Consider the following 16,347-nt stretch of genomic DNA (forward strand, 5'->3'; position numbering starts at 1 on the left):
TTTTGTCAGATGCCTTTTCAGCTTCTAGCTCAGAAGTGGGAGAAGTTGCTTCTGGGCAGCATTTGGCCTCGTGGTTAGAAATTCTCCAGTACTGAAAACCCCTCGTGATTGCAGGGTGCTTCCAGACGCAAGATAGTAACAGAATGCTTCTGGATGGGGAGAAAACCGGGACTATCAGTAGTGCCAGTAAATGCCTAAGGAACAAAACCATGGACGGTATTGTAGCAATGTTTATGGTGTTTTTTCAGGTACCTTTTGGCTTGTTACAAAGATCAGCTATGGAGAAGTGGAGCTTAATGACAATTACTGTTTTACTAGCACTTACTGTACGCTGGACTGTATCGCTTGGTTCTTATTCAGGTAACACATGTTCATGGTCTGTAAAACAACCACGTGAAGGTGAATTATGGAGCTTGTGATAAATGAAAATAAACTTGCATGTAAAAACATAAATAGGAAGCAATGTGTTATTTCAAGTATTGTCGTATTTTAGTGCCTCTCTATTTCCTTAAGGTTCGTATAATACCTTGTTCTTATTTTTCTGAAGTATGCAATGATTAACATCACAGCCGCTTGGAACAAAATGCTGAAAAAAAACCCCACAACTTTTTTTTTGGGGGGGGGATGGGACGGGACACAACGGTCAGTAATGTTTTAGGAGGAGCCAGAGAACAGCTGGCCGTTCACCCCTATGCCTTTGTTGTTTCAGTAGCTGCAGAATATAATTGCAGTCCAATTGTACATTTGTTTAATCTTGTCCTTTAATTTCTGTAACAGATATAGCCTTAATTTATATTTAGGTAAAACTGTACTGGTGATAATGAAGACGGTGTAAAGGTGACGTGGAGTGAGTGATTACACTGCCTTGTAGCTATACTTAAGATAGTTTACAGCATGAACTAGAGCTATATTCTTTTAACAGATGAGTTTTTCTCCTCCCCATCTCATAATGCTTGCAAAGAACTAGCAAGTTTTTTTCCAAACCTCTCAATGCCATTCCTACACTTAACATAAGCTTGCACAAAGCTTGCTATCTGGAATTAAAAAAACAAACCAAACCAAACCATTACTTTCAGTCCCCATCAGCTAAAAGAATCACAAGCTCAGTCACATTCAACTCTGGTTTTCTGTTAAGGCAATTGGGAGCCTCATCCCCTGAGTAGTTGGAGCTGTTCAGTAGTATTCTAGTGATTTTAAACTGGTAGTTCCTGGGTTTCATTTACTTGAAGGAATTTGCTTGAAGATAAGTTGCATGCATACCTTCTTGCACAGTTGTTTTACTTGGAGTTTGCTTTCTGAAAATGCCATTATGAGAGGTCTGTTCTGTAGGTAACTGAGGCTCTCTTCTACCCATCAATATGCAGAAAAACAAACACCATGTCTTTTGCCACACAATACTAAATTTCTGTTGCGCTGCAAGTATTTACAATTACATTGCTAACTAGATTTTTTAAAGTTGATTTAATTTCAAACCAATCAAGATTCTGCAGGACAGTCTTAAAATAATGCCTGAACTGAAATAACAATTTTTTAATCATGCTTCATACAGAATGATCATATAACTTACTTTGGAATAGGAAAAGCTGAGTCTGATCCAATCCAGCAAATAATTAAAGCATGTGCTTAACTTTGAGCACTGGCTGGCTGAAAAAAAAAAAAAAAGACAAACCTGGATGTTAGAAAGAGCTGTCAAATGTATAAGTACACCAGAATTTTTTTCTTTTTGATTTCCTTCAGATGTAACAAACCTTTAATGACAGGAGCAAGGAAAAAAAAAATTGGGCAGGGTAATGTTTAAACTGATGTGGTCCTGTTGTTTTGTTTTCACTGCTGCTCAATGCGATAAAATTGAGCAAAGGATTAGAAGTAGTCATCGTTCTCTGAAGCAGACTCTGGTAGAAATGCTGATTCGGCATACTCTGAAACCACGTGTGGCATGGATGGCCAGAAGCAAGGAGGTTAATTCTGCCCTCATTTACTGCATAGTCTTGGATTGCTGTATTATTTCCATTCCATTGCTTGCCATCTAGCATGCTTTTGGATCTGCCTCTGGAATTAGGGTCACGATGATGAGAAAGCAGGTAACTAATACCCAGTTTTGAAAGGTTGCCATTTACAATGACCTTAGATTAGTTGGTCTCAGAGAATTATTGAGGAAAAATTTGGCTTCATAGATTAATGTGGGTTTTTTTAATGCACTGCTAAACTCCTGCTAAATAAGTAGAAGCTAAATACCTGTGTTGAAAGGCAGCTTCAGACCGTTAAAAATGTCTGTTTCCAGGTAACAATAAAACTGAATAAGACCACTCTAAATTTAAAAGATTTGTGACCCTTTTAAAATAAAATACCCCATTTTTATTAATTCTGAATTCTGTTTGGCTGTATACTTGATGCTTGCTGTAGATGGAAGCTAAATATGCATTCTCTAACTGATGTGTGATCAGTCTCCGTATTTGGCTTTTAGTAATCGAATCTTTGGATTAAGGTCTTTTTTGATCATTCTGAAGCTAATTCATTTCTTTTCCTCTTTTTTTTTTTTTTTTTGACAGGAGGAGAAGCTGAAATAAAATATGTGTGTGTTTATATATGTGTGTATATACACACAAACACACACCAAACACATACATACACACACGCTCTAAAATTTGGATAACACCTATTTTTGTATTTCAGTAATCCTATGACAGGTTCTTTGTTCCACTAGATTTATAGCTACAGAATAGACACTGATAAAACTCCCCTCCTCCAGTGACCTCACTTATTTGGGAAACTTTTAGTTGAATGTGTCATATAGTGGAGATAATCTACTCTCTCTACTACCCAGGAATAAATTAGCGGAGATAATCTGTTCTTTCCACTACCCAGGAATAAATAGTACATATCTGAGCTTGTGTGACTCCCACAAACATAGATCATGTGAAAAAAATATAGATGGCTTTCCTATATCTTAAAGAAACTCTTAAATCTCTGTCTGGCTAGTGTCAATATTTTACTGGAAGTACTATTGGTCCAGTTTTTGTTCTCAATAAGCACAGGTTAATAGAAGTAAATAAACTCTGTGATAAAGATGCTTAACATACTACTATTATCAAAGTTAGGCTTACGCTGAGGGAATTGTTTATGAGTAGACATCTGAAATATTTGCATTGATGAAGCTTTTTTCCATGGGAAAAAAAAAAAATCTTCGTTTCCTGAGAGACTTATGTATGCATGTGTGAAAAGTGTCCTTTAACATAATTCACTTTGCAGAACTGCTACATAACAATCACTCAGTTGAAAAACGTGTGTGAGAGAATTCCTGTGTACCAAAATGGAGCTGTTACTATTTAGAAAGCTTTGTAGATTGTAAGAAAAAATTATTCTAAACCCATTCTGTGTACTGAATGGCCTGATTTAGTAAATGGCTCATCTTAACTCTTAGTTAAGAATCATGGGGAAAGGGACAGATGCAGTATTTTTGCTAGTGTTGCAAAGCAGGCAACAGAGGAAAGGGAGAGGAACTGGGGAACTTGCAGCAGGACCTAGTTCTAAGTAAATTTAAAAATAAGGCTGGTTGTTACTTTTAATAGCAAGGTACCACAACACGGCTGAAACACAAGTGAGAACATTGTCAATTATTATATACTAAGGAAGTGTAGTAGTTCACACAAAATCAGTATAAGATGTCCATTATGTACTTTTTCTTATTTCAGAGAAAATGCCACATTTTTCATCTTCACTTGGAAATGATTTTTTTTTTCAGATGAGAAAGCAGTTCTTCACAGTGGAATATCTTGATAAATGCTTATCGCAGAAATATCCAGAAAGCCAAAAGAATGCATAACTTTTTTTTTTTCCTCCTCCCTGTTAGACTGCATAGCAGATGAGGTCTTTATTTTGTTCTCAAGTATCATAGAGGAATGGAGAATAAAATTAATAATATATTAATATGCAAATACATATCTGGAGGAAAAGCAATCTGCATAAACCGAATAAATTCCTAAATACTCTGTCATCTCTTCTTAGGTGCAGGAAAACCACCTATGTATGGAGACTATGAAGCTCAGAGACACTGGCAAGAAGTTACTTACAATTTACCCATCAGGCAGTGGTACGTAGTGCTATTGTAGTTCAGGTTACAAAGGGGTAAATGTAATGAAACTTTAATATACCTTTAAGTTTAAGACCTCTGCAACATCTACTGTTCTCTGACCTGTTCTAAAAAACCTTTTGTAGTAATATAGTATCACCCTGTTCTTAGACTGAGGTACCATTTTCTTCACAAAAAAGAAAAAAAGCTCAAGTTTGGAACTTTGACTTGCTAGCTATGAGCTTGTATAACAAAATATTCTGACTGGTAGGTGTCTCTGTTGTGAAGCTCCAGCTTTGTTCTGAATTGACTGGAAAGATCAAGAAGCAATTTTTTAGAAGGTTTATATAAGAGATCATAGAGAAGCTTGTTCTCCTGGTTTAGAAAAAAAAATCAGTTCAGCTTCCTGAGTTCCAGTTCTCTAATGCACAAAAACTTTCATGACACTGACAAACCAAACCGAACTCTGCTCTAAGCTAAAAGGCAGGGGCATGCCAGTAAATGCAGAGACTTGAATTCTTGTGCTGCAGGCACTGGTTGTTTTTTACACCTGCGAGTTCATTGTTCACACAGACATCTGAAATATTTGCATTGATGAAGCTTTTTTCCATGGGAAAAAAAAAAAATCTTCGTTTCCTGAGAGACTTATGTATGCATGTGTGAAAAGTGTCCTTTAACATAATTCACTTTGCAGAACTGCTACATAACAATCACTCAGTTGAAAAACGTGTGTGAGAGAATTCCTGTGTACCAAAATGGAGCTGTTACTATTTAGAAAGCTTTGTAGATTGTAAGAAAAAATTATTCTAAACCCATTCTGTGTACTGAATGGCCTGATTTAGTAAATGGCTCATCTTAACTCTTAGTTAAGAATCATGGGGAAAGGGACAGATGCAGTATTTTTGCTAGTGTTGCAAAGCAGGCAACAGAGGAAAGGGAGAGGAACTGGGGAACTTGCAGCAGGACCTAGTTCTAAGTAAATTTAAAAATAAGGCTGGTTGTTACTTTTAATAGCAAGGTACCACAACACGGCTGAAACACAAGTGAGAACATTGTCAATTATTATATACTAAGGAAGTGTAGTAGTTCACACAAAATCAGTATAAGATGTCCATTATGTACTTTTTCTTATTTCAGAGAAAATGCCACATTTTTCATCTTCACTTGGAAATGATTTTTTTTTTCAGATGAGAAAGCAGTTCTTCACAGTGGAATATCTTGATAAATGCTTATCGCAGAAATATCCAGAAAGCCAAAAGAATGCATAACTTTTTTTTTTTCCTCCTCCCTGTTAGACTGCATAGCAGATGAGGTCTTTATTTTGTTCTCAAGTATCATAGAGGAATGGAGAATAAAATTAATAATATATTAATATGCAAATACATATCTGGAGGAAAAGCAATCTGCATAAACCGAATAAATTCCTAAATACTCTGTCATCTCTTCTTAGGTGCAGGAAAACCACCTATGTATGGAGACTATGAAGCTCAGAGACACTGGCAAGAAGTTACTTACAATTTACCCATCAGGCAGTGGTACGTAGTGCTATTGTAGTTCAGGTTACAAAGGGGTAAATGTAATGAAACTTTAATATACCTTTAAGTTTAAGACCTCTGCAACATCTACTGTTCTCTGACCTGTTCTAAAAAACCTTTTGTAGTAATATAGTATCACCCTGTTCTTAGACTGAGGTACCATTTTCTTCACAAAAAAGAAAAAAAGCTCAAGTTTGGAACTTTGACTTGCTAGCTATGAGCTTGTATAACAAAATATTCTGACTGGTAGGTGTCTCTGTTGTGAAGCTCCAGCTTTGTTCTGAATTGACTGGAAAGATCAAGAAGCAATTTTTTAGAAGGTTTATATAAGAGATCATAGAGAAGCTTGTTCTCCTGGTTTAGAAAAAAAAATCAGTTCAGCTTCCTGAGTTCCAGTTCTCTAATGCACAAAAACTTTCATGACACTGACAAACCAAACCGAACTCTGCTCTAAGCTAAAAGGCAGGGGCATGCCAGTAAATGCAGAGACTTGAATTCTTGTGCTGCAGGCACTGGTTGTTTTTTACACCTGCGAGTTCATTGTTCACACCAATGTTCTTAATACAGATTTTAAAATGTGGATGCCTGGAATCTAGATGTAAGGATAGTGAACTTAATTTGTACAGATCACTTAAAACAGTAGGAAGATTATTCTAAATATTTTATTTATTTTTACGTTATTCCTAATATTCTTTAGAGCTTGCATGGAATGGTAAAAATTATTTAGTCCATATATATGCTACAACACAAATTGGAATACATTGGAACTCCAGGTCATCTTCCAACAGGGATAGTGGCATTCTGTTTGGTGTAATTTTTTCCTCAGCTATCTGTTGGGGAACAGACCGATATGACAGAATAGAATATTAATTCAATTGTATTTCTGTAAATGTAAGTGGGGCCAATTCTGAAAGTACGGCACTCTGTGGAACTCTGCAGATGATTCTATATTGTGACTTCAGATCATCCCGTTGTATCTATATTATCATTTCTCTTCTATATTTTTCTGGGATATCCAACCCCTCATTGTGCCAGAGTTGGGCTAATGGAAAAGCTGACATAATAATAGAGTTGGCAGCTTTGATCCACTCTGCTACGCGGAACTATATGTACTTAAAATTAAGAGTTACAGCAGTCATTATTTCTAGGCATACCCGGGGGCCAGATGAAATTATATTGCAGGCTGGGTTTAGCCTATGGGCTGCCAGTTGGGCATCTCAGTCTTGTTGTATTTGCTCTTTGTTTTATTTATAACAGAAGTTTTTTGGATTGGGTCTGCTTTGGGAATTGAATCTCTAATACAGCAAAGTTATATTCAGTCTTGGGCGTTTGGAAAAGAACATCTCGGCTGACATGCAAGGGATTACATTCTAGAATACTAAGCTGTCTTTCCCCTCCTGTGTTATAGAAATATGCAGTGTGAACAGATGTTATACTCTGTATACACTGAAAAACAGTGTTCAAATTTGAAGTTGAGATTCTAATGACTTCTAGTGCTGTTATTTGTTTAGTATTTAGAAAAGCTGTCTATGCAGCAAGCATGTGTTGTTCTGTAAATTTGTCTAGGTAAATATAGAGAGCAGCTCTCTCGTGAGGACATAGTCCTATAAGATCTCTCGATCTTTATTGTGGTTCAACCTCAGTCGGCAACTGAGCACCACACAGCCGCTCGCTCACTCTCCCCCCACCCCCAGTGGGATGGGGGAGAGAATCGGAAGAGTAAAAGTGAGAAAACTCATGAATTGAGATAAAACAGTTTAATAATTGAAATAAAATAAAATAGTAATAATAATAACAACAATAATAATAGAAGAATATACAAGGCAAGTGATGCACAATGCAATTGCTCACCACCTGCCGACCGATGCCCAGCCAGTCCCTGAAAAAACTCCCCCCAGTTTATATACTGAGCATGATGTCATATGGTATGGAATATCCCTTTAGCCAGTTTGGGTCAACTCTCCTGGCTGTGCCCCTCCCAGCGTCTCGCTGGCAGGGCATGAGAAGCTGGAAAGTCCTTGACTAGTGTAAGCACTACTTAACAATAACTAAAACATCGGTGTGTTATCGACATTATTCTCGTACTAAATCTAAAACACAGCACTGTACCAGCTACTAGGAAGAAAATTAACTGTATCCCAGCCGAAACCAGGACAATCTTTTCACAGACTTAATTGTCATGTTTACTGTTAAACAGGCATGTATAGGTAATGCAGCTGCATGTTCCATGCTTATTTTCTTTGATCCACAGCAAAGAGTTATTTAAAAAAAAAAAAAAATGCTGCAGTAAACAACAGTGTGGTTTGTACTTAGTTTCCTTGTGTGAGATTTCTCTGAGCCAGAGGCCAGAATTTAAATGTTTCTTTTTTCCTATTATTCTTTAGAGCCTTGATATTATTTATTAAAGGCTACTTTAAGAACATCCTTTCTTATGATACTGCTAATTAAAACTGTGAAGACTTTGTTGCTAAATATTACTGGGTATAGGGATTGTTTTTCTGTTGAAATTATGAGTTTATGGAAGGTAAAATTTAAAAAAAAATCAACCCAAAACTGGAAAGTTTACTACGAAGTTGCAGACTATTACAATCTGCATGAAGAATCTGAACTGCCTTAGCATGAGCAGTCTTGAATCATAGGATAGGAAGCAGAGATGCAACTCAGAAATATGATTTATCATCAGTTCATAAGATACTTCAGGCAGCTGATAAGGAATTCAAGAAATATCATTTACTATAACGTCAAAAATTCGCTGCATTTGAAGAGAGAAACTGGAAAAGCCAAGAGCTTGCCCCTTGGCAGTTAGAGTAGACTAGTCAGTTTGTTTCACTGCAAGATATAAAGGGTCTGATGCCTTATTTTTGTAACTTCTGTTTTCCTTGGATAAAACCTTCTGTTTCTCATTTGGAAGAGGTGATTTAATTTTAACTGCTGCCAGCCTTCCATAGAAATACCAACACAACGTAATTACAAATGGGAAAATTTTTCTTTCTCTCACATGGTCTGCCTGAGTTTTGAGGTAGAACTAGGTAAAGTGGTTGTGGCTGACATATCTGATTGAGGTTCATGACCTTGTGTTGGTTATGCAGGAGGTGTTACTCTGATACCTTGGTGTTGCCTTCTAAAGAACTTGTTAGCCCCCTGACTCCTACATTTGTGCTGACAGAATTGCCTAGGTGCACCTGCTGTGGCATAGTTTTTTTCCAGACCTATGCTGCTTTTTGTTTGTCTGTGTAATATCTTTATGACACCCTTTTCCACTGCTGTTCGGTTGGTTTCCAGCAGTATAACTTCAACTGATGGTTTTTCAGAATTTTCATCTGTTGAGTAGAAGCAGTTCACAACTTTGCTACATTACAGTCTAAAAGAGTAGCAGATAAAGTTTGACTATTCAGAAGTCATTGTCACATACTAAATGTGCTGTCCAAGTCCAGAAAAAAAAGGTATCTAGGATTAATATAAGGAAAAATCACTAGCGAATTCCATTTCTTTTGAAATTTCCTTTTAACTGCATTGGTTTTATTTCCTTTTTGGCAAATTGACTGCTGTCTTCTGGAATAATTGACATGCATGAAAAATGTAGGTTTGGTTTGTAGATGGAGGTGAAGACCTGCAAAGCCTACCACATAAACAAATCTAGAGCTACAGTAGAGGTGTACAGCTATTTTTGTGCAGGCTTTGTCTTAGTCTCTGGATTTTTGTCAAACTCTGTTCACATCAAGGATTTTCCCTCTCCAGGTAAGTAAGCTTTAGCACCTTTTTTTAATCTGTTTTGCAAACCCAAGTGAGGGTACTGTGAATCACTTTTGCTTTTGTTTTGTTGCTTGAGATTATTTTTTGTGTGAAGTAAAATAAAGCAGATATAGAAGTTGCTAACGTCTATATTGGATTTTGAATAAATTGATAAAATATTTGGTTTACTATTCAGCCTTTTCCTTGGGCTGAAACAAAGCTGGAAATGTAGATCCTTCTTAAATTTTTTTTTTTTAGGTACTTCAATACAAGTGATAACAACCTACTATACTGGGGCCTTGATTATCCACCTCTTACTGCCTATCACAGTTTTGTGTGTGCTTACATGTAAGTTCATTATTTTAAATACTTACTTCCATGGACAATACAAAACATCAAATTCGCCTCTCTCTCCTTTTTTTTTCCCCTTTTTTTTTTTCTTCTCAGGAGAGAAACTAGTAGCTAAAAACTACCAATCTGGGCAGCTGATGAAATGGAAAATGTTGTTTGCTCCTTTAAAGCTAGGGAAATAGATTTTATGTGTATCCCTTTTGCTTAAAACGAATAGTGCTATTTTTCTGTCTTAAAATTATTGCAAGGAGGACTGAAGGGTTACGTTCTTTTTGCCAGGTCTGTAAATTTTAGCAGATTTAGATGTGACTTAGTATTTAGCTTTCCATATAAGCCACTGTTGGATCAGTGATGCACAGAGAAAAGTGCTGTAGGAATTGGGTGCATCGCATGGGAAAGCTCTCGTGTATTGAGAGCCCAAGTGACATTTGATGACTGGATATCATGTAAATAGAATTCTGTTATTGGAATACTTTTTCCACAAGGGCTTTACTGCTGCTGGAATGAGACTTATGGAATAAGAATGTAGGTTAAAGTGCACAAGCACAGTTATGTGGGGCATCTGTGTGAACTGTAAATGGTTTATATTTAATACTTAAGTATGAAAGGTATTTACAATTGTTTTTTTAAAAGTCAGTGGGACTAGACTGAAGGTGGTTATCTTGTCCTAATAAATATTGTATTCCATTTTCACTGTTTTCAAAGATTTATTTTTTTTTTAATTGTGAAATAGCAGCTGAAGTCTATAGTATAAACTAGGAAAATCTTTCATTGATCACTATTGCTCTTTGAAGTATTTCTTCTCATTCATCTTAATTCTTGGAATATGCTCCTGTGCATGTCATCTTTATTGCTGAAAGGAGTGTAAAGGGAAATGAGAGCTGTCTACATTTTGATGTGTCTGTACTTTGTTTTACAGTGCAAAGTTAATAAATCCTGATTGGATTGCTCTGCACACATCTCGGGGGTATGAGAGTCAGCCTCATAAGTTATTTATGCGTACAACAGGTAGGAAAATTATATTTCCTTAGGATGATCATACAGATTTGTCTTGCTTACTAATTTAGCATGTTTAATATCATGTAGCTTCTCTGTCTTCACCAGTTTATTCTCAGTTCTTTGACTTGGGTGGCTTTGCAGGTCCACTTATGAACCTGACTCCTGTGTTCTTTTCTCTTCTGCCATCATTTGTGAAGCTGATAAATATAAAATATGCAAACAAGTTTTCAACCCAATTGATTCAGTAAAAACTCTAAAACAAAGCTACTTTTTTGTAGCATAGACCCATTTTTTAATTTTGCAAATAGTATTGTTGTTTTCCCTTCCATTCTGATAAATAGGCTTTTCATTTTCAGCTTAGCTCGGTTTTTACTGTAAAATTATTTTGCGTGTATACTGGCATTCACTGACTTAACAGCCTCTTGACGTCTCAGAGATCTTTATTATGAGCTGTATACTTTATCTGAAAGGGAGAGATACTTGATATTTTTAAAGATGTCACTTTTCTTTCAAACGGTCACCACTTGCTAGAGATAAACTTCTGTTAACAAAAAAGTAAACATGTATTTTACCACTTCTATCCTAAATTTCATTTTCTGCAGTCACTTTTCTGACCATTTGATTATTTTGAACTGCCTCTACAAAGAAAAGGATAAAACAAGTGCAGAAAGAAATTTGTAGATAACAATTCAGTAGCTGTATCAGTAGGACAGCAAAGAATGTAGTCAGTGAGCTCTTGTTCTCTAAGCAACTGCAGATGCCATATCATCCTGTTATTGTTTTCTTTCATTTTAAATCTGTCTTTTGCTTTGTGTAACACTAGACTTCCACAAAATGCTTTCTGATTGCAACAGCAGAATTTGTTGTTCATCAAATGCTTTTCTGTACTTCACAAACCTCTCAGTCTGGTCTCTAGTAATTGATTGAAAAAAAAAAATCACTAGAACTTAATTAGCCTTGAAATGGTTTTTATTAATTTTGAAATCAACTCACTTGACAAACCACTGATGGATCTAGAACTGATAAACACTTTTTAACAATAGCCATTAGAAAAATGCATTGAAATAATTCAGAATGGTCAATGTCAGCTGTTGGTATTACACCTTTATTTTAAGTGTCAGTATCTAGAACCACTTTTTAACAATAGCCATTAGAAAAATGCATTGAAATTTGAAATCATGACAAACCACTGATGGATCTAGAACTGATAAACACTTTTCACTTTTAGCCATTAGAAAAATGCATTGAAATAATTCAGAATGGTCAATGTCAGCTGTTGGTATTACACCTTTATTTTAAGTGTCAGTGTATTTGTTTTGCTAACACCTTGGGTATATTTGTTTAATTGTGGCTTAAGCCTGCAAAACAGTTAATCACCGAATAACTGATATCTTTAAACATTTTATTAATTTTGAAATCAACTCACTTGACAAACCACTGATGGATCTAGAACTGATAAACACTTTTTAAAAATAGCCATTAGAAAAATGCATTGAAATAATTCAGAATGGTCAATGTCAGCTGTTTGTATTACACCTTTATTTTAAGTGTCAGTGTATTTGTTTTGCTAACACCTTGGGTATATTTGTTTAATTGTGGCTTAAGCCTGCAAAACAGTTAATCACCGAATAACTGATATCTTTAAACATTTTCTTCCAAAGCCTGTGACTAAAAAGAGGCAAAGTATACTTTCCCTCTTGGAATAATTGCACGTTTTCTGAAACCTGTTTATAGAAATAATCTGAGATTTTTCTCAGGCTTTTAAGGCAACACTCAAGAAGAATTCACCTGGTGGTTTAAGCACAAGCAGGAGTTGACGTAATTCTAGGCAGGTGAACCTGTTGGTTCTGTTTTCTTGTCGACCCTCTTACATATATTTGCTGTAGGCAGATGATCAAAGCCAAATAACTAGTTTTAGTCTATTTATCCACGTCACTAGTAATTCACACAGATATGTTGGAGATTGCTGTAATCTAGAGCTTCTTAATTGTGTCTCCAGACTGTCTGTTCCACCAAAGAACTTGACTGGATCTAGTCGTAGTTGATTTCTTTTGAGAATTAAGAATGCCTTCTCTCATTTCGGCATGTGAGGAACTAGAGTGTGCTCCCTTATTGACTGAGGCTGTGCCAGAAGCCAAAACAGCTGAACACATGGAAGCAGCAGCTTTTGGACATCAGAAATGATAGTGTTAGAAACATTAACAAGATCAAATTCTGTAGACCTATTTCTTTTTGTCCTTTGAAGTGGAACTACCCAGTTTATTCTAATGAAGAACTTTCTGATATTTTAATGTTTATTTGCCTGTATCTTTTCCTTGTCTTTCCCAAAACAATTGGAAAAAAAACCAGCTTTGGTGTAACTGCCAAACGTGAGCTATCTTTAAAACAATGAAACATACTGTAACGCAATGTAAGACAATAGAAAAGCATATTCAGCTGAAACTGTAGTCACATGACTTTTGAACTTCAGTTGAATGACTAAAGTGAACTCTTCAGTGAGGATACAGATGCAAACCCCACATTCAAAAGGTAGACAACTAGTCTCACTCCAACATTGTGTAGTTATTATCATCTGAGTTTTTTTACACTAAATACAACCAAGATGTGGACCATTAAGAAGCAGAGTCAAAGATTCACAATCCAGATGAAAATACACAACTTGAATAGCATTACGATGAGGTATGTGGGAGGACTCTAATGTAAAGTTAATCTTTATTTTTCAGTGTTTGTTGCTGATCTGCTGGTTTATATTCCTGCAGTTATTTTATATTGTTTTTCCTTGAAAGAAACATCTACTAAAAAGAAGGCAAGTATCTGGTGTGTGTGTAAATTAAAAAACAAAGAAAACATACTGTTAAAACAGGGTAGAAATGTAACAGTATGAGAGTTAATTAAAATATAGAACATGGCGATGGCTTCAATTGATGTAAAACTGATGACAATCAGTGTATCTCGTATTGAAGGCTTTTCAGTTAAAAAGAAAAAAAAAAGCCATTAACTTACCTTACAGCAATTATTTTAGTGCTTTCAATAACAATAACAAGATGCTCTGAAGTTTAGTAGCCATGAACTCCTGAATTATATTTCTTTCTGAATTTATTACTTGGGTAGTAAAACCAAGATTTGTGCTGTGACATGGGGGAATCTAGGAACTGCTTTGTCTTGCACATTTCTTGTGGTAGAACCAATACATTTGGGAATAATAAGTCTTCTGATTTTTGGAGTGGTTCCAACATTTAAGATGGGTGTGGGTGATCTTTGAGCTGGTTGGCAAAGGGCAGGCTGGTCTCCATTCAATATTTCTTATTTATGGAAAATCTTTATCCTTTTTTATTCCTCAAAATATTACTGATCGAAGATTACTTGTACAGAAGATTCCTACATATAGAATGCACCATGGAGGGGCAAATTTTTGTACTGGAGAAGTAGTATTAAGTTTCTCTGTCTAATGTCTAACTTGGAACTAATTATTTTCCCCTCTCCTTTTTTGATCCTTCTTTCCAGGTTTCCAGTGCTCTCTGTATACTGCTTTATCCAGGCCTCATTCTTATTGACCATGGACACTTCCAGTATCCTTGTTCTGCCGTGAAATGAATTTCCATTTACAAAGTAACACTGTTCTTTAGTACTTGTCTTTAGCTGGGAAGAGGGTTGCCTTTGTATATGAAGTCTTCTGAGGGGCTTCTGCCCCTCGGTAAAGAAAACTGTAAGTCTGAAATATATTGGAGATAAATAGTTGATATTAGGACAAATCAATCCAAACTTGAATAGCATTCTTTCCATGCCTCAAGCTCGTATTTCTGTCAATCACTTTATTGCAGAAAAAGTCAATGGTACTATGACAGTGAAAAGAATGATGGCTTGTGCTCCTGTGATTTGTGTTTGGAAAGAGAATCACCTTAGATCTTCTTGAGATGGCAGAGGAGTGTGTCAAGTGTAGTTGTATAAAATGTTCAGTTCTATAAAATGTGCCATTCTGTCTTGCCTTTACAATTACTTGAGACTGGATTCACTTCACTTAATGCCTAACCATTTAAAAGCTAAGCATCTAATGAGTTAGGCCATCAGAGCTAACTAGTCAATATTGGTGGCAGACACCTTCACAGGTGGGTCTTTTTTAATAAGGTTTCTGTTTTTATAATTGTTTTGCACATCAACAAGCCAATGCTGGTAGTTGACTACTCCAGGCTGTGCTGCTCAGTGCTGTCGAGCCAGAGGGACACAATCCTGCAGTTGTAATAAATGTAGATATTTAAATATTCCAAGGAGATATTGAATCTCAGCATCTACTACTAAATCAAGTTGTGACAATCAAATAGTTTAGTAATTTGTGGTTTTCTTCCAAGAGAGTGCATGGTGAACTTGGAAGATGATGTATCTTAGAAAGCAGATTTTGAAGAGAAAAAATTCATAATGCTGTTGGATATTTGAGTTATGTTTCAGGAATTCTGAAATTCTATTTTTGGCCTGACTCTTTAAAGATGTAAATCATCTGGAGACATCACTTATAAGAATGGGGATGGGAATGAGTGCAGCTCATCTTAGGTGAGAGAAGCTGGTGGTCAGAAGGTGGCACAGGGTTACAATTTTCTAGCATGTAAAAGATGTACAAAGAGGAGGGCAGTAATCTCTTCTGTGTGTCTTATGTTGGATAGGGCAAGAAGTAACGGCCCTAAGTTACCACAGGGAATATTTGGGTTTTTTAAAATAGATGGAAAAATCTTTTGAACCATAGTTACAGTGAAATGCTGGAATAGATTGTGGATGTTGTGGAATCTGCAGCATCAAGATCTTTAAGAAAAGGTTCAGCAAACCTCATGTCAGGAATGACACAGGTGCAGCAGACACTGTGTTGAAGCAGACGTGTTCTGCATAGTCTCCTGTGGTCTCTTCCAGCCCTGTGACTCTTCCATGAATAACTTCACTATCTGTGACCAGCTCCCGAGAAGTCAATAGATTTACTTAACCTTAACTGCTGCTGCACGTCTCTGCAAGATCACAGCCTTTTGGTATAATAATTTGTTGATGAGATTTCAAATATACATGGTGATTTTGAGTGGGAAATTTTAGTGGGCTGAAAACAACATAGACAATCTGAATGTGTTATCATAGCTATTTATCTTGACAAAGGGAAAACAAAATATTGTGAGATTTCTGACAATACAAGTATCTCTTACTTGGTTTCTCTCATTGTGTAAAAATAACAGTAAAAGACAAAGCTAATCTTTTGTTGCAATTTAATAGTAGGTATAGCTTAGTCTCTTCAAACTCTGCTGAGCTTGGGAGCCTGTTCTCAAAGTCATAAGGAAGTAACGTTGCTTTTAGTAACTGTTATTCATTGTTCGTACAGTATTAGCAGCTAAGGGAACTGGTCATGGATGAGGGTGCATTGCGAGTATAATATAATCACAAAAGCCTCAGGAGTCCTTGAACTAAATAATACATAATTTAAATACTGATGTATTTGAATATTCTGCACGTCTTTTGGGAGCTGGGAGGAGAGACTCTTGAAAGCTTTATCCTTAATCATGTAAATACCAAGAAAAAAAATACTTACCCTGATGCGTCGTACCAAGTAGTGTCACTGTCACCAAAAGCTTGGTTGACTGAGTATACATTACATGTATAATTAACACACACACACTCTCTCTCTCTCTCTCC

General features: G+C 36.1%; 1 protein-coding gene across 1 annotated transcript in view; it reads left to right on the forward strand.

The window, feature by feature from the left end:
- The first annotated feature begins 278 nt into the window (after positions 1 to 278).
- ALG6 (ALG6, alpha-1,3-glucosyltransferase) overlaps positions 279 to 16,347 on the forward strand; it is a 24,391-nt gene continuing 8,322 nt past the window's right edge. The window contains exons 1-6 of the mRNA XM_009287428.2: positions 279 to 360; positions 4,006 to 4,090; positions 9,595 to 9,684; positions 10,607 to 10,695; positions 13,410 to 13,492; positions 14,191 to 14,255. Coding sequence (XP_009285703.1) covers positions 279 to 360; positions 4,006 to 4,090; positions 9,595 to 9,684; positions 10,607 to 10,695; positions 13,410 to 13,492; positions 14,191 to 14,255 — 494 coding nt within the window. The remainder of the gene's footprint in view (positions 361 to 4,005; positions 4,091 to 9,594; positions 9,685 to 10,606; positions 10,696 to 13,409; positions 13,493 to 14,190; positions 14,256 to 16,347) is intronic.

The sequence above is a fragment of the Aptenodytes forsteri genome, unplaced genomic scaffold (assembly GCF_000699145.1).
Source record: "Aptenodytes forsteri isolate BGI_AS27 unplaced genomic scaffold, ASM69914v1 Scaffold119, whole genome shotgun sequence".
Taxonomy (NCBI): Eukaryota; Metazoa; Chordata; class Aves; order Sphenisciformes; family Spheniscidae; genus Aptenodytes; species Aptenodytes forsteri.